Source organism: Gymnogyps californianus, chromosome 6 (genome assembly GCF_018139145.2).
Source record: "Gymnogyps californianus isolate 813 chromosome 6, ASM1813914v2, whole genome shotgun sequence".
Classification (NCBI taxonomy): domain Eukaryota; kingdom Metazoa; phylum Chordata; class Aves; order Accipitriformes; family Cathartidae; genus Gymnogyps; species Gymnogyps californianus.
The window spans coordinates 6,532,725-6,547,738 of record NC_059476.1 but is presented as its reverse complement, the minus strand read 5'-3'; the positions used below and the strand labels follow the sequence as shown (position 1 = coordinate 6,547,738).

Genomic DNA, 15,014 nt, shown 5'->3' with positions numbered 1-15,014 from the left:
TCATCTCTTTAGCACATGTGTTATTTTGCTCTTAAAGGAATTAAATCTTACGACTTGGCACATATTTGCAGTGTCATAGTATGATTCCTGTGAGAACTATGAATTTGATTTTTGTTTAATTCCTCAGATTTAAACAACTATACTTTAATCTTAGTTTTCTTATGTTACAAGGAGACAGGAAACAAAAGAACAAGAAGAGCCCCAAACCTTTAACTCTGCTGGCATTTGCTCATCATATCAAATGTCTTAATGACAAATTAATTAAATCTCTGGTCTAATGTGACGTTTTCCAAAAGTGCATTGGTGCATGGATGTACTGTGATCACCTTGAAGCAGAAATGTTTGTGTATTGTTTGCTTTTTGCAGTTAGTAGAAATGCTTCAAGGCTGAGATATGTCAAAGAACGTCTCTCTGCTTCAAGGCGTTCCTTGGCGTATCCATCAGTCCCAGTGCTTTGAGAACTGCCTCAAAACAGTCAGACCAGCAGATACCTGAGGGAGTATGTCAGAAAAGATGTGACTGGCTGAAAGACATAGTCATTGAAACTCCTCTGGCTTCTTTAACTTCTTGTATGCCCAGACATGCCTGTGCTTCTCTATTTATTTATGTTTAGATGACAGCGGTGAAATACGTTCTGGCCATGGATCCTGTATACATCTTCATAACAAATGTTAAGTCCTGGACAGTAAAGCTGTGAACTTTGCTACTCAACTCTCCCAGGTGACACGCGTTGGATGTCATACCCAGGCCTGTGACTTTACTTGGCAACTGAACCCTTTCAACCAGCAGTTAATTGCTTCTAGCAGCCATCGATATCTTTGAAGATTGAAAATAAAAATAATATACTTTAGGACTGTCAGTTGAAATTTGGAAACAAAGTTGCTTGCATTGTCTAGAAATCAACCTTTATCTTTCGAGTTGAAGAGAAAAATTGTAAAATGAATTTTTCATATATGAGGGGTTTTATTTCCTGGAAATGGTCGTCTTTAGAAATATTTCCCTCTTTCATGTCTTGCGCAAGCCGTTGTTTTTTAAACTTAAAAAAGATTTAAGTTTTCATTTTGAAAACACTGAAACAAAGTGTTTTGACACTTCTGAAATTCACCTTGCACCTTCTTTGGAGAGCAGGGTCAGACTCTGGATTTGAAGAAGCTGAGAATAATAGTAAATATTCTCCTTGCAATACCAGACTCCTTAAGTTTCCAGAAGAATCCCGTTGTCCATGTAGGTCAGTAAGGGAAACATGCCTATTGGTACAAGTGACAAGACTGTGTTTGACTTGTTTGGTCCTCAGATTTTGTTGTTTTCCTTTAGGAAAAAGAGGTCGGTTGGGCTCTTTGGAGTAGACAGAGAGTTTTGTACCTTCTGTCTAGTGGGAGTCTGAGTGTGCTCAGGTAAAGGGGGTCAGTAGTAGTCTGTGCTGGGGACATGGGAGACTGTAGCTAATGCAGAGATCATAGACTACAGTGAGAAAATGAAAAACAGCTGGTCAGGCCTCAGAAGGGATAAAAACAAGGCTTTCCTAAGATTTAGAAGACTGGATAAGGCTTGCTGTTTTTTAGGAAATCGCTGACCTGGCTAGATTTGAGGACTCATCTTCACAGGGGGGAGTTACCTAAGTATGGTTGAATTTTACTCTGCTTTACAAATTGCTTTGAGCTTTTTCTGTTTACAAACTCAATTGTTGTACTTATTACTTGTATAAAACCTGGTTTTGGAGGGGTTTAAAGCCCTTGGGTTTGGGAAATTTACAGTAATAAAAAGCTTTGGGCCACTACACCTCTGTGTTCTGGCTCCATGGGCTTATTAGGTAAGACCAATCTGCAGAAAACTGGTCTCTGTGTCTTCTCTCAACAGCCATTCTTTCAGTCCTAGTAAACTAGCCCTGAAATGAGTAATGTAAAGTAAAGACAAAACTTCCCAAGAAGAGTTAAAGGACAGTGGAGGACTGTGTGGAAAAAGGAGTATGGTTTAAATGAAGAGAGACAATTTATGGAGTCCTAAAAAGCTTTTGAAACTTCTTACTACAGTCAAAGATCACAATTCCTGCTTCCTCTTTCAGTGCTGGACAAAAGATACTCGCACAAATAATTTCCTTTCTATATAATGGTGTAACCTCAACATTTTATTTTTATGCTCTTCATTTCAAAATAACATAATTACAAAACTGGGGGGGGGGTTGTTTGTTTGTTTGGTTTGTTGTTTTATTTTGTTTTGTTGTTTTTTAAGAGAGCTAAATGACATGAGAATGAAATTAAAACGGTCGGTTTTGGTAGAATGAGACATTTCTGGTAGAGTTAGATTCTTCTTAAGCTTGACAGCCGAATCAAAGTACTGGTAATCTGAAAAAAGAAAAAATGTGTTTCTACAAGCCCATCCTGTTTTAGGAGTAAGTCTCTTTTGGAGATATTCTCTAAAGTTATCTGTTCTTTCTATCAGTAGAAGGAATTGTCTGGACTGCTTCTTTCTCCTTGCTTTGTGATCCTGCAAATACAACTTTCATACTTCAAAGTCTGGATCTTGACATTTGAAAGACACATTTTGTATTCGATATCTGGTATATAATTTCTTCAGTGTAAAACATCTTCTATGTGATTTTTCTAATCCCATAATATTCTTTGCACACTTTTCCCACAAAAAATAAAATTACAATTTTCTCCACAGTGAAGTTTATGGAACTTTTATAAAGTTGTAGAATATAGACTTTTAAAAATCATTTTCCTAAGGGTATATTTATGAAAGTTGTGTTACTAAAAAGCAGTGAGGTAGGATAGCAATGTATTATAAGGATAATTCATGCATGCTATACCATAATTAACTTGGGGGAAGTTTTAAATCAGCAGGACTCTTCTGGGTTTTTTGGTCATCATTTCAAATTGTGAAAAAATTGTATCTTTACTTATTATTTTCAGTTTTACAGAATTTTTGGATCCATTCCAGCGAGTTATCCAGCCAGAAGAGATCTGGCTGTATAAAAATCCTTTGGTGCAATCAGACAACATACCTACGCGTCTTATGTTTGTAAGTACTAAAGGTTTATTGGTCATTTGATGGCTGTAAACTAAGTACAGTTTCGTTTGATAAGCAATAGGAAATCTTTCAGAAGTATAGGATGTTCCTTTGGTTCTAATGACAATTGTTTTCCAAACCAGCGATGTCCAAAATGGCAAAATGTAGGATATTGTGGGGAGTTTCTAAAAAGCAGCATTACCAGGTGACTGAATTTATGAATGTTGATTTTACAGTTTAAGATTTAAGCTAGTGTTAACTTAGCTTAGCTAGTTGACTAGAGAAATAATTAGAGAAGCTTTTTGAATTAGCTGGTTGGGTGACCTGACAAAACTTTGTCATGCTCTTATTACGTTAAGTGCTTAAATTTTGAAATCCTATTTGTTTTAGGCATGTTAGCCACTGAGATATTTGCCTCTAAATACTTTTTTTTTTCCCCCATGTAGACAAAACCTTTGTTTTAGCTTCTGCCAACAAGCGTCCTAAATATATCATAGAGCTGCTCTGCTGTCACCATTCTGGCTCTCCCAGCACAGCTCATGCTGACATGCAGACTAGCTGTCTGATTTTGATGGTTTGTCTGGTTATCAAAACTCATGGTTTTGATAACCTTCACTAGCAATGATTAACAATCGTAATAATCTACCAATACAAGAGTGCAGTAAGATAGACCACTGCAGAAATGCTAAGAAATTACAAGTATAGTTCAGGCTATTAAAACAAGTAGGTCAGGCTTTGCAAAGGCTTCATCTGTCAAAGTGGAGATTTTGCAGGAATGGGCATGGCAGATGAGGTCAAATCCTAGTACTCTTACGTCAAAGCGTCTTTTCCTGTGTCTTCAGTGAAGCCAGGATTTTACTTTTCAGATTAAGGCTTGAATTCAGAATAAATGCAAATCAGCTATGTAATTTGTCTTCTATGTTGTTTTTTTAAAGGATCAGGCCTTCAGTTACAGAAACTTTTTAATTAAGTAAGGAACAACTTGAAGGTGCTTCCTATTTATGAGGCAACAATATATGCCAGCCTTCTAAGACATGCTGAAGGCCTGGTTTTAAATTCACCAACATATTGTTTATATTGCATTAAGAAGAAGCTCTATTAAGGACTTTTTCAGCCTGGATAGGTGAAAATATATGTTCTTCCTGAAACGGAAGACAGCTGTGTAAAAAAAAAAAAACAAAACCTCCACAAAACCAAACATTAAATTGTTGTGCTAGGAAAGACTGAGTTTAATTCTGCCATTTTTCCTTATGCTGAGCATTACCTTGCTACATGGTTTCTCTGATCTGTGTTCATAACTGAAGAGTTCAAGAACCAATAGTGAATCATTGTACAGGGGTTTGCTGCAGTGGTGAAACTATTTTTGAAACCACTTGGGATAATCATTAGTCCATCCTCTGTTCTCTAGGCAGTAGCCACTGGGAAGCACAATTCTGGGATATAAGTGTAGTACATTTCCCTGTTAACCACGTCCACAGAGCCAGCTTTTGGTATACTTCATGGCGGGTGGAACTTCCAGGCAGCTCTGAGTCAGTAACGTTTGTATAGTCTGTGTTCTCTTTGTGGCTCAGACCACTGACATCTCAGTAGCTTGGTGAACAGCTTCTTAAATCAAGAAACGTAGATAATTTCTAAATGTTTTTTTCTTATTTCTTTAATTAAAAAGAGGAAAAATCCAACTCTAGCATTGATCACAAGCTTTCGTTATGTAAAGAAGTTCTTGCCACTAGTGTTGTACCCTGATATTGAAACGTATCGCTATGGCTTACCAGAAAGCAATCTCTAAGACTTTATGAACTGCTGGATTATTTTATATGCTGAGAGATTTGAATTCGAGAGAAATGTGAATACCCAGATCCAAATTAGACAAAGCTGACTTCTGCATGGGTAGCAAGCAAGCCACAAGGACTGGAAAGACCTGAGCCTTGTTCTGTCTTTCTATCAGTGGATATTCCTTGTCTTGGAAAGTGTAAGATACTGTCAACTTCTCTTGAATGCATGGAAGTATGTGGGAGTCCCTATAAATTTAGGATATCTCTAGCTTGCCAGGATGAATAACGAATGAGAGAGATTTTGTCCATGTTTCACAAAAGCAAGGCAATGTTGGAATATTTCACTGCTGGAAAAGAAAACATTACTGCGATGCATCTGAGGAGAGTGTTGCTCATTAGACTGTTGCCAAATCTGTTATGGATATGAGCCATACAGAATCTTTTTGCAAAATAAAGAAAAAGGAATCTTTAGCAAGCCAAACTTTCTTTATATGTGCATTTTGCCGCGGAATAAAAAACACCTTCCGGCTAATGCTCTTGTGTAAGGAACAGCAATGTACTGCAAACATGAATAGTTCTTCATCTCTCTCAAAAATCCATATGCTTGTGAAATATGAGGAAATCTGCAGTTTTACCAGATTTGTAAAGATTGATTGTGAAGTGGTTTGGAACAAGCTGCCACTTGAATTCTATTCTTTGTTGATATTTTCTGCTGCTCCTGCTTGTTCAAAAGATTTCTAACTCCTTTAAACCACCACTATAAGCCTGTCAGCCTGGCTATATTTCTACACGTTCTTCAACAATGGAATGCAGATATCTTTCTTCTTTTCTTTCCTGGTGGCAATCCTTACGTTTTAGAATGACACTAATAATTCTAGGTTTTGCTTTAACCTTTTTTTATTTCACTCTTTTTCTCTGAAAGCAGAAATTAAATTATTGCTGAGGACAGAGAGAAGTGAACATTTCTGGAGCAGTAACATGGCACTGGCATCCTAACTTGAATCTCACACACACTGTAGGGAGAAGGGAGTTTTAAGTGGAAATGGTACATCTTTTTGCACAAAACCTTGTGCCTGCCTTTCTAAATTTAAGAAAGGGGAGCATACTCCAGACTGTGTTTTAATCTGCATGGCTCACCGAGTTAAATAATATTTTGCAGATGCAAGTGAGGGGAATCTGGTCCAAGATGCACTACCAAAATAACAAATATAGTGCATTTTCATGTTGTTCCCTACTCAGATATTCTAAAAGCATAAAATGAGGACTGGGATTAATCTGTATTATAAAAAAGAGAGTCACACGTCTTTTGTCATAACATGCCTGTCCTTTCTGTTTTTCATTTCAGTGGGGCTGTTTAAGAAGTAAGGCACTGTTCAGCCTCAGTAAAGGTAGCATAATCTTACTTAAGCCCTGGTGCCCCTTGTGCCACATACAGCTTAATTTTTGCCTTGTTTAAAAAAACAGTTACTTTCACTTTTCTTCAAGAGAATAAATGCTTTTGAAAGACTTCGATTTGTTTTTGAAAAAAATGTGATTGTGAAGATGTTTGTAGATTCCAGAAAGGAATTGATTAACTTATACCGGAACCAGCAAGAAGCATAAATGGACTACCTTGCCTACAAGTTGCCTTTTACCTCTGCAATTGAAGATCTGAGACAGAAGGGATGATGGAAGGACCAGTTGGGAACAAAATCAGAGTTTCAATGGCAAGCTACTAATGAAAAACTCCCTAGTATTGTGCTTGGGAGAAACCGATATGTGTCTCTGGAGAAAGACAATAAATACCTGCTCTGGGAGGACAGACTGCAGTATACAGACACTGCACGAAGTAGGATGCTTTTCGGGTAACTGGCACATTTACAGTGAATCATCAACCGTAGTCCAAATTGCTCTGTGATGATGGAGATGCTGTTCGTGGAAATCAAGTGTGTGCATTGATGTGCAGATGCCGTTTCGGGTTCCTTGTAGGAGGAATCCTGTCCTACAGCACTGACAGTAAAAGAATGTGGTTCTGCTTAACCAATGAGTATACTTGTAGATGTTCAGGTGTTGTTTTTCTGTTTTTGAACAAAATCAAGCAGTTTGCTCCACATCCAAACACTTGTAAATGAAAGAATCATGACATGATCTTCTCGATGCATTAAAGAATGACAGTTAAAAAGAAAACAAAAAGTAAAATAAAGAGCATTTTAAAATGTCAGGAAGTTGGTGCTGGAGTCTGTTATGTTGAATAGAGTCTTACTGAAAGCACAGCCTGGATGGGCTGCCTTCTGGAGCCATGCTTAGTGTGGAAAAAATGTACAAGATCTGTATGGATCAGTGTATGAATTTTGTGGACTTTACAGACTGTTGCTTTTTCATTGATGAAGCTGACATTTTAAATGCAGCTCCAGGCAATTACAAATCAATTATAACCCACAGTTATATTACAGTTTTAATGTATTCGTTGCCCTGGAGTTGCAAAGACAAATCATCCCACTTTGTTTAAGGTCAGGAGTTTGATAAAGATCATTCAGCCTTCCAGTTTAAATGGCGCTAACTGGAACTAATTATTAATCAGTTGGACTGAAAAGGAACTGATGCTCTCACACTTGTTATCTCTTACAGGCAATTTCGTTCCTTACGCCACTAGCAGTCATTTTTGTGGTGAAAATAATCCGGCGAACAGACAAGACTGAAATTAAAGAGGCTTTCTTAGGTAATGTATGTCATATTTCAAGATGGAAAATGTGTGATAGCTCTCAGAGATTGATTCCAATTGTAATCTAAGCCTTGAAGAAAACCTGTCTCTGTTACAGTCCATTACAGTAGTTTTCAGTGCAGTTATAGTCGCAAACCATCTCACAAAAGCCTTTGTTTTTATATATGTTTCTAAATGTACAAATTCTGTGCCTTAATTCCACAATCTAGCTAGCAAGGGCCAGAATTCGATCCACAAAGACAAGACCATCTGAGAGACTGTTCAGATGTATATTTTTCTGTCACAGCCAATCTATTCCTTACCTCTTATTTATACTTGCAGCTATTGTAAATTAAGGGTTTGACTGGAAAGTCCTGTGAGACTCAGCTGCTTAGTGTAGGAAATTACTCCTCTCATTGTTTTCTCTGACCTTCTCCTGGAGTTTACTGTTCCCCATTGCAAAATCCGTGCTCATGGCTCAGCTTTTCTAATCACAAGCTGATGTTTCATCTTAAACTGCCAGTGGAGTTAGATGTGCACTTAATCCTGGACTGTGAACTGCTATGGCTGTGTTATGGGTGAGGTCTAATTACAGTTGTAGGCAGCAACTTCAAGCAGAGGAGCAGGTAGACAATGGGGATGGTAACTCTTAAACTGTTCCAGCTAATTCTGGCTGTGCCTATCTTTTGAAATCTTTTAGTGGTATATGCCCAGATCCTTTTTACATAGATACTGCCAGAGACCAAAATTGACTAAAGTCCTTTCATTGGTAGAGGATACTCTGAAGCACTAAGAACTGCAAATGTTTTTGTTGGCAGTATGTTCGAAATACACCTAATTCTGAAATTCTGTTTTACTGGCTAATTTACACTTTAATTTATTGGCCCTTAGATCATAAGGTCAAACCGATACTCAGCCTTGCCTTAGCTAGATAGACTGTAAATGGCACTATGGATCTGCCTTTGAAAATTTTTTTTAGACAAGGCTGGGTTCCCATAGCTTGTTCTTTCTCCAGTTGCTCTAACACAAGTGTGAAAAGATCCTAGTTTTGTTTTGGCTGCTGCCAGTCATTTGTAGTAAGCTCTGAAACGTCTTACAGTGATATTTTACTGACAAGTCCATTCAGTAGAAGTAACTCTGATTCATAAAATGCATGCAGTCACAGTTCTGAGTTTCACTTTCTGTGAAGGAAAGGAGCTTTGGATTAGTTTCTTCATCACTTTCTCACCTTTTTGTTCTAAAGAGACATTCATTTTTTTCTGCTGTTCTTCCTTCTGTTATGATTCCCTCTATAATGTCCAGGAGAAAACTTGCCGGCTTCCCCGGTATTCTTGCTGCCCAGACTTTAAGGAAATCCCAGCCTTGATGTTCTGTTCTGCAGGGTACCCCTGTTCAGTATGTGCCATAAGTGTGGAATTTCTTGCGGCTTATTTATGTTCAAATGTACTGTATGATTCAGTATGTTAATGTGTCTGGTGATGTGAAGCTGATGTAAAGATTCATTAACTGTGGTGGAGCTTTGCTGATTTGCTGAGATCTGGCACATAATATTCATAATGAATGATCAGGAAGTCCCCCAAAAGGTGAATTTCTTTAGGCATCATACGTAGAAGAGATCAAAGGTTAAAAGGATGTGAAAATACTTTGCCCCTTGTATAGCCATTAATATAAAGAAGGTGATTCAGTGCGTCTAGGGTAAGGGGTTCCCTAGCTTCCTAATGTAGGTGCCCTTTATCCTTCCCCTGGAAGTGCCTACATCTCTCTACTGACTAGATTATATGATTATATTTTGGTGGGCAGTATGAATCTCCCCTAAAGGGAACAAAATGAGAGCAAATGCAATTTGCTTATCAGCTTACATGCGCAATGTCATTTGATACTTGGATTGCCATTGTAAGGAATATGCAACGGTGAAAGCATGGTTCAGTCAGGTATGCAATGAACAATCAAGACAAAGCTCAATGAAAAGAGTAAAATTTACCACATGTCTCAGAAAGCAGATGTCTCTACATCTCCCGTTTTTTAAAAATGAGAATGTAGGGCTGTGACATTGCTGGTCATGTGCATTTAACTTTGTGGAAAATTTCGGTTCACCATGCAATCACCATAAATAACTGAGAGAAAACAATTGAGAGGAAAAAGAGAGCATGGGATTGAGCGGTCACTGTGAAAATAGGTGTTGAAAGTGGAAGACTTTTTTGAACAATATCAATGTATCTAGGATTGACTTGTTCTTTTATTTTTGCTGGCAGCTATTGCTATAGCCTGAGAAAACCCTTGGTTTTGCTTTGATGGAGGACCTCCTTTTTTTTGAACTTAAAGAAAAATAGATCCTATAACATACACATTTTTATGATCTATAATATCCTCAGGCAATGATTTTATGGAGACAGGATCAGTGCTGCTGAAGTGCAGCATCTGGGGCAGCAGTCCAATGAGAAAATAGCTCGTGTAGCTGTCATAATCAAAAGTTATATTACTGTAACTGTTCTGCTGGAAATCAGAGATTTGCCTGATAGGTTTTTTTCTGATGGGAAATAAAATTCAGTGGCTCTTGTGTTGTAACAGGGAGCTACAGTGTGAACCGCAACATTAAATCAGTTTTAGTCTAAAGGGAGTGTATGCTCTGGATTCAAGTGCCACTGAAATCAAGGCAGAGATCTCCACAGGCTTTAGATGAGGTTCTTCAGAAAGTCTAGGGACTCGGCATGCAAGTACAAATAAAAAAGATGATTCAGTCATACCTAGTATGACAGTTCCTGTTTATTACTCCAATTTTATTAGGAAAATTGGTTAATCCTGGGAGTAAATGTGAGGGGAAAATGTCAAGATTTTTAGTCAAAGCATCCACATCCTTTTGAAAGAAAAATAAAAAAAAAATCCAATTTAGTTTTAGCCAAAAGGCAATTCTTTAGCCTGAAAGTGGACTGTTTAATTGCATCATACATATACATATCTATACATACATAAACACACACACACATATGTGTATATGTCTTATGTATAGGTCTTTAAAGGAATTCTCCTTGACCCAAAGAGCGTAAGATTTTTATCTAGTAAATTGCAAAACTGATAAACACAGTACTTGATTCTTTAATAATTGTTTCCATCTGATGATTTATGCCTGTGCAAATGGCATGATAGGAAAATAGGCTTTGCATAAGGAAATAAGATTTCTCAAGAGTAAAAGCAGAACAAAGTCAGTCATGATTATGATGATGCTCTGGGGTCTGTCATTAGTCTGGGTAATAAGAAAAACAGGAGGCTGCAAAGATCATTCAGTTTTCAGTCCAGTAAAGGTTTCACTCTGTAAATCAAATGCTGTAATGCTGCAATTTATAGCTTGGTATTTAGGTTATTATTGTTCTGTTTGTTCATTCTGTTTTGTAGCTGTTTCCTTGGCTCTAGCTCTGAATGGCGTCTGCACAAATACTATTAAATTAATAGTGGGAAGGTAAGTCTTGTCATATTATAAATGATAGCTTTAACTGTTAAGAGAAATGAAGACAGATTGACAAATACAATACATCTTAATAAAAAGATAGCAGCTGCTCCAAAGCACGTTGAATTAGAACGGAACCCTGTGAAGCTGTCCTTTCCCTGGTGCAGGTGTTGTACAACTTCATTATGTGACATTGAACTGTGGCAGGAATCTATGCCCTTGTGTTTTGTTATTTGTTTGACCAGTTGGCGGATCCAGACAAACAAGGAGTTTGAAAGGAAAGGTGTGAGCTGAAATCAGTTCATTAAATTGGCAACACAGAAGGGAAGAGTCACAGCATGTGGGAGTTTAGATGCCAGTACCACTAGTCTGATTAAATAGGAATCAATTGAGTCTCTATATAACCCAGTGCCTGCATTTTGTGTGAAGCATATTACTGAATGTGGTATTTCCAGGTAACATCAAGATCCATGGCAGAACAAACCTTGGAGCTAAGCAATAAGTGGACTCCTAGGTAGGCCATTTTTTCAGGGAAGCATAAATTTGAATGAAGGGCTTAGAAAAATGCTAGCAAACAAAACTCTCTGGAAAATAATTCTTTTTAGGTGTTTTTTGGCTCTTTATCAAAATTTTGAATAATTTCAGCTGAAAAATATATATTTGACTTGAATTCATACACTATTAGAGTCCAATGCTGCGTTTGTTGTTCACTGGTTTTGCAGCATTGAGGAAGCAGTATTTGTGCTTGGTTTCTGATGAACCCTCTCTGCTACAGTACTGACACCCTGACAGTAATGGTACTTGGCACTTTTATTTTAAGAGCGCTTTAGAAATATAATTAAGAATGTCTGCACCATCTTCTTCAGGCAGACATGAGCTCATTTTGCCTGCACTCCAAGCCAACTAGTTGCTCTGTCAGCTTGTCTCTGAATCTGTGGTCATTCGCCTTGCTTCTCTACATGGTTTATTAGCTCAGGATCAGTATGACACCAGTCAAACCTACGTGCTATCATTCAGCTCAGAGCAGGGTCAAAAGAAACTCGGAGGTTTGTTCAACGCAGTTAGAGAGTCAGCATCAAGGCTGGCATTAGAATTTGGAGGTTGTTTTGGTACCAGTTTTGTAGCCTAAGTTGTAGTCCTGTTCTCAGCTAGATGTGTCGGCAAGACTTGTGCAACTTTGTGGGGTTGCTACGCTACTTTGCTCTGTCACTGGAAGTGCTGTGCAAGATTGATTGCTCTAGGCAAGAGTAACCCTCCGTGTTTGTTTTCAGAGACAACTGCCACTTGCATGCTGCACTGGAAGCTTCCCTGAGAGAGCCTGCCTGCAAAAAAAGTGACCTTGAATTGAGGGACATGGTTTAATGGTGGACTTGGCAGTGTTGGATTTACTGTTGGGACTCTATGATCTTAAGGGTCTTTTCCAACCTAAATGATTCTATGATTTCTGTTGCTGTGTTAAGGCAGGAGGGAATGAGCTCTGTATGTAATAAGCAGTAAATAATAAACACTTTGAGGTTTATTTGTTACTACAGCTTTTATATTATTAATATCCATGGTGTTTTTTGTAGACCGCGTCCCGATTTCTTTTACCGCTGCTTTCCAGATGGAGTAATGAACTCTGAAATGCACTGCACAGGTGATCCAGATCTGGTGTCTGAAGGCAGAAAAAGCTTTCCGAGTATCCACTCTTCCTGTAAGTTCATTTAAATGCAGTGCCTCTTTTGTAAAAAGCTGTGCTATCCATGTTTTGGAATTGCTCTTTTTTTGTTAGATCATGAACCTGATTTTTGCTGGAGGGGCCTAGACTTCTGTCTTAGGTCACCACTCCCAGAAATTTCTTTCTGGAAATGAAGTTGTGAGCCTGTGATCCTTCCTTATCTTGAAAACCACCTGACTTCACTGAGAGCCATAGCAGGACTATCAGTAGAGTGAAGCACTATTCAAGGTTAAAGAAAGTCGTGTGGTTCTGAGGGGGTATCTGTTCCCTAATGCAGACCTCTGTATGCAACCTTTGTCTATATCATAAATATTTATTTTGTTATATTCCATTGAAGTATGAAAGGTGACAAGGCATGTTTGACCTGCATAGTTTTGACAAGATCTAGTTAATATCCTTCAAGTACTAGATCTATTAAACCAAAGTTCAAGTCACCAAGACAGTTCAACTGCTTTTATGATTAAGGTTTCTTCATGGGAGGTTGTGTGCTTGAAGGTGGAAGGGGTAGAAAGGAATACACAGAGATCACGTTGCATCATTTTGATGCTGTTCATCCTAATGAACTAGGTACAAAGTGAGGTTCAAGAAGTCTCTATAGCACTAGAAGCTATTGTAATATGCCAGTACAAGGATGATTCTTTCATTCCCTGTTTTCTTACTCTTTTGACAGTGTCCACTGCTGGCTGTGGCTAAAGAAGGGATCCTTGTCTGTGTGGGCCTTGATTCTGAGGGGTTCTTATACTTCCATGTTCAGATGTCTACTGCCACTGGACTGCTTTGCCTGGGCACAGGCAGGAGTAAATGGTAGCTCTGTTCCCAGCTCAAGCAAGCAGAGGAGAATAGGTAGAATGTCCTGACTTTTCTGTCAGCATGGCAGCACAGAGGCAGCATGTAATGGGGGAATAGGTATATCAATAGTATCTTATTTAGAGGAGCAGGTGGGCAGCAAACAGAGGTAGATTTGGCACGGCTTGGAGTTTCTGTGGTTTCTTGTCTGCTCCTAGGACAGCACAGTCACTTGTGGCTCCATTTGGCTTTGAGGTGGTCCTCAGTCTAGGTCTGATGGTTTGAGCAGTTACTCCTAGCTTACGCTGTATCCTGACAGCTGTTCAGGTGGCTTTATGAAAACTGGTATGCCTGATTTAATTAGTTGTATTAACTCAGATGTTTACAAAGGTTCCTTTCTCTGTCTTGAGGAGCTGACTTCTAGAGTGTTTTATGTCAAGTGTCTAATAAAACTTCTTTTCATCTGTAAAATAACTTGATTACTGTGAGCTTTTTTGGTTTTTTTGGCCAGTATTGTTTGTTGCCTTGTGCTCTTCTGTTTCCGAGAACTGCCAATTAAGTACCAGTAAGTCATATCTCTGGAATCCTTTTTTCTGATCTTTTTTTAAAGTAATTTCAAATTGTCTAATTGTGCAGAATTATATATTGCAAACAAATTGGGTAATGAGATGAATGAAATTCTGAGCTGATCTTGCTCCCTTTTTCTTGTTTGAGTCCCAGAAACAGATAAGGGAGTAGTAGATGTTTGTGGATATGTTATAAGCTTTATAGTCCTAAACAATAAACCAACTTATCTGTCTCAAATTTTGTTTATAAGCTTCGATTACATTAAAGAGACAATAGCAGAATATATTGTGCGCTGTTTAGAACAAATGGTATTTATTGCTATTTGTAGTCTGTCTTCAGATCTGGTTGTCACACTTAATTGCAATCCTCTTGGTTAAGTATTTTGTCAACGTATAACAACAAAGACTTAAAATAAGTGCATGTATACACTGATGTACTAGAATTTACAGATTAGCCCTCAGCAAGTGTTATAGTTGGTCACTTTCCTTTACTAAAATGCAATAGTTTACTCCGAGGCTGCAAAGTGTGAGTTACAGAAGACACCCAATGTGCTTTTGTTTTTGCACAGACTAGAAGCACTGTATGTGTAGCATGCTCTGCTCAGCTCTGGCACACATACTCGTTCTCTTACTGAGACTACTTGTCACGCAGTGAAGTGCTTTGTCCCTGTGCCAGTGGGGCAGCCATAGAATGCATACTGGGGTTTTAATTTTAACTGGTATTGGTTTTGTAAGCACTGAGTTACGTTACTGTGGCTCACACAAAATTCAGTTGGAGCAGAATGATGGCCCAGTGTATTTAGATCAAAATTATGAGAACAGCTTTCTCCGTCACTGACTAATATAGTATTAGCATGTGGCTGAGTTGGCTATATTTCCCACTACAAAGCCTTTTATTACAATGTGATAAGAATGAAAAGATATTATATATACAGTAATTTTTATCTGTTGGTAAGTGTATGCTAGAGTGAGGCAATTCTGCAGCTGCTTGAAGTACTTAGCTGTTTGAAGCCTGATGTTATAATATCTAAGTCTCTGATAA

General features: G+C 38.1%; 1 protein-coding gene across 1 annotated transcript in view; it reads left to right on the top strand.

Annotated features, from left to right (window-relative positions):
• The window catches only part of PLPP4 (phospholipid phosphatase 4), a 66,102-nt gene that overhangs the window by 18,856 nt on the left and 32,232 nt on the right, over positions 1–15,014 (top strand). Inside the window, exons 2-5 of the mRNA XM_050899182.1 lie at positions 2,913–3,021; positions 7,389–7,479; positions 10,852–10,915; positions 12,472–12,596. Of these exons, the coding sequence (XP_050755139.1) occupies positions 2,913–3,021; positions 7,389–7,479; positions 10,852–10,915; positions 12,472–12,596 (389 nt within the window). The remainder of the gene's footprint in view (positions 1–2,912; positions 3,022–7,388; positions 7,480–10,851; positions 10,916–12,471; positions 12,597–15,014) is intronic.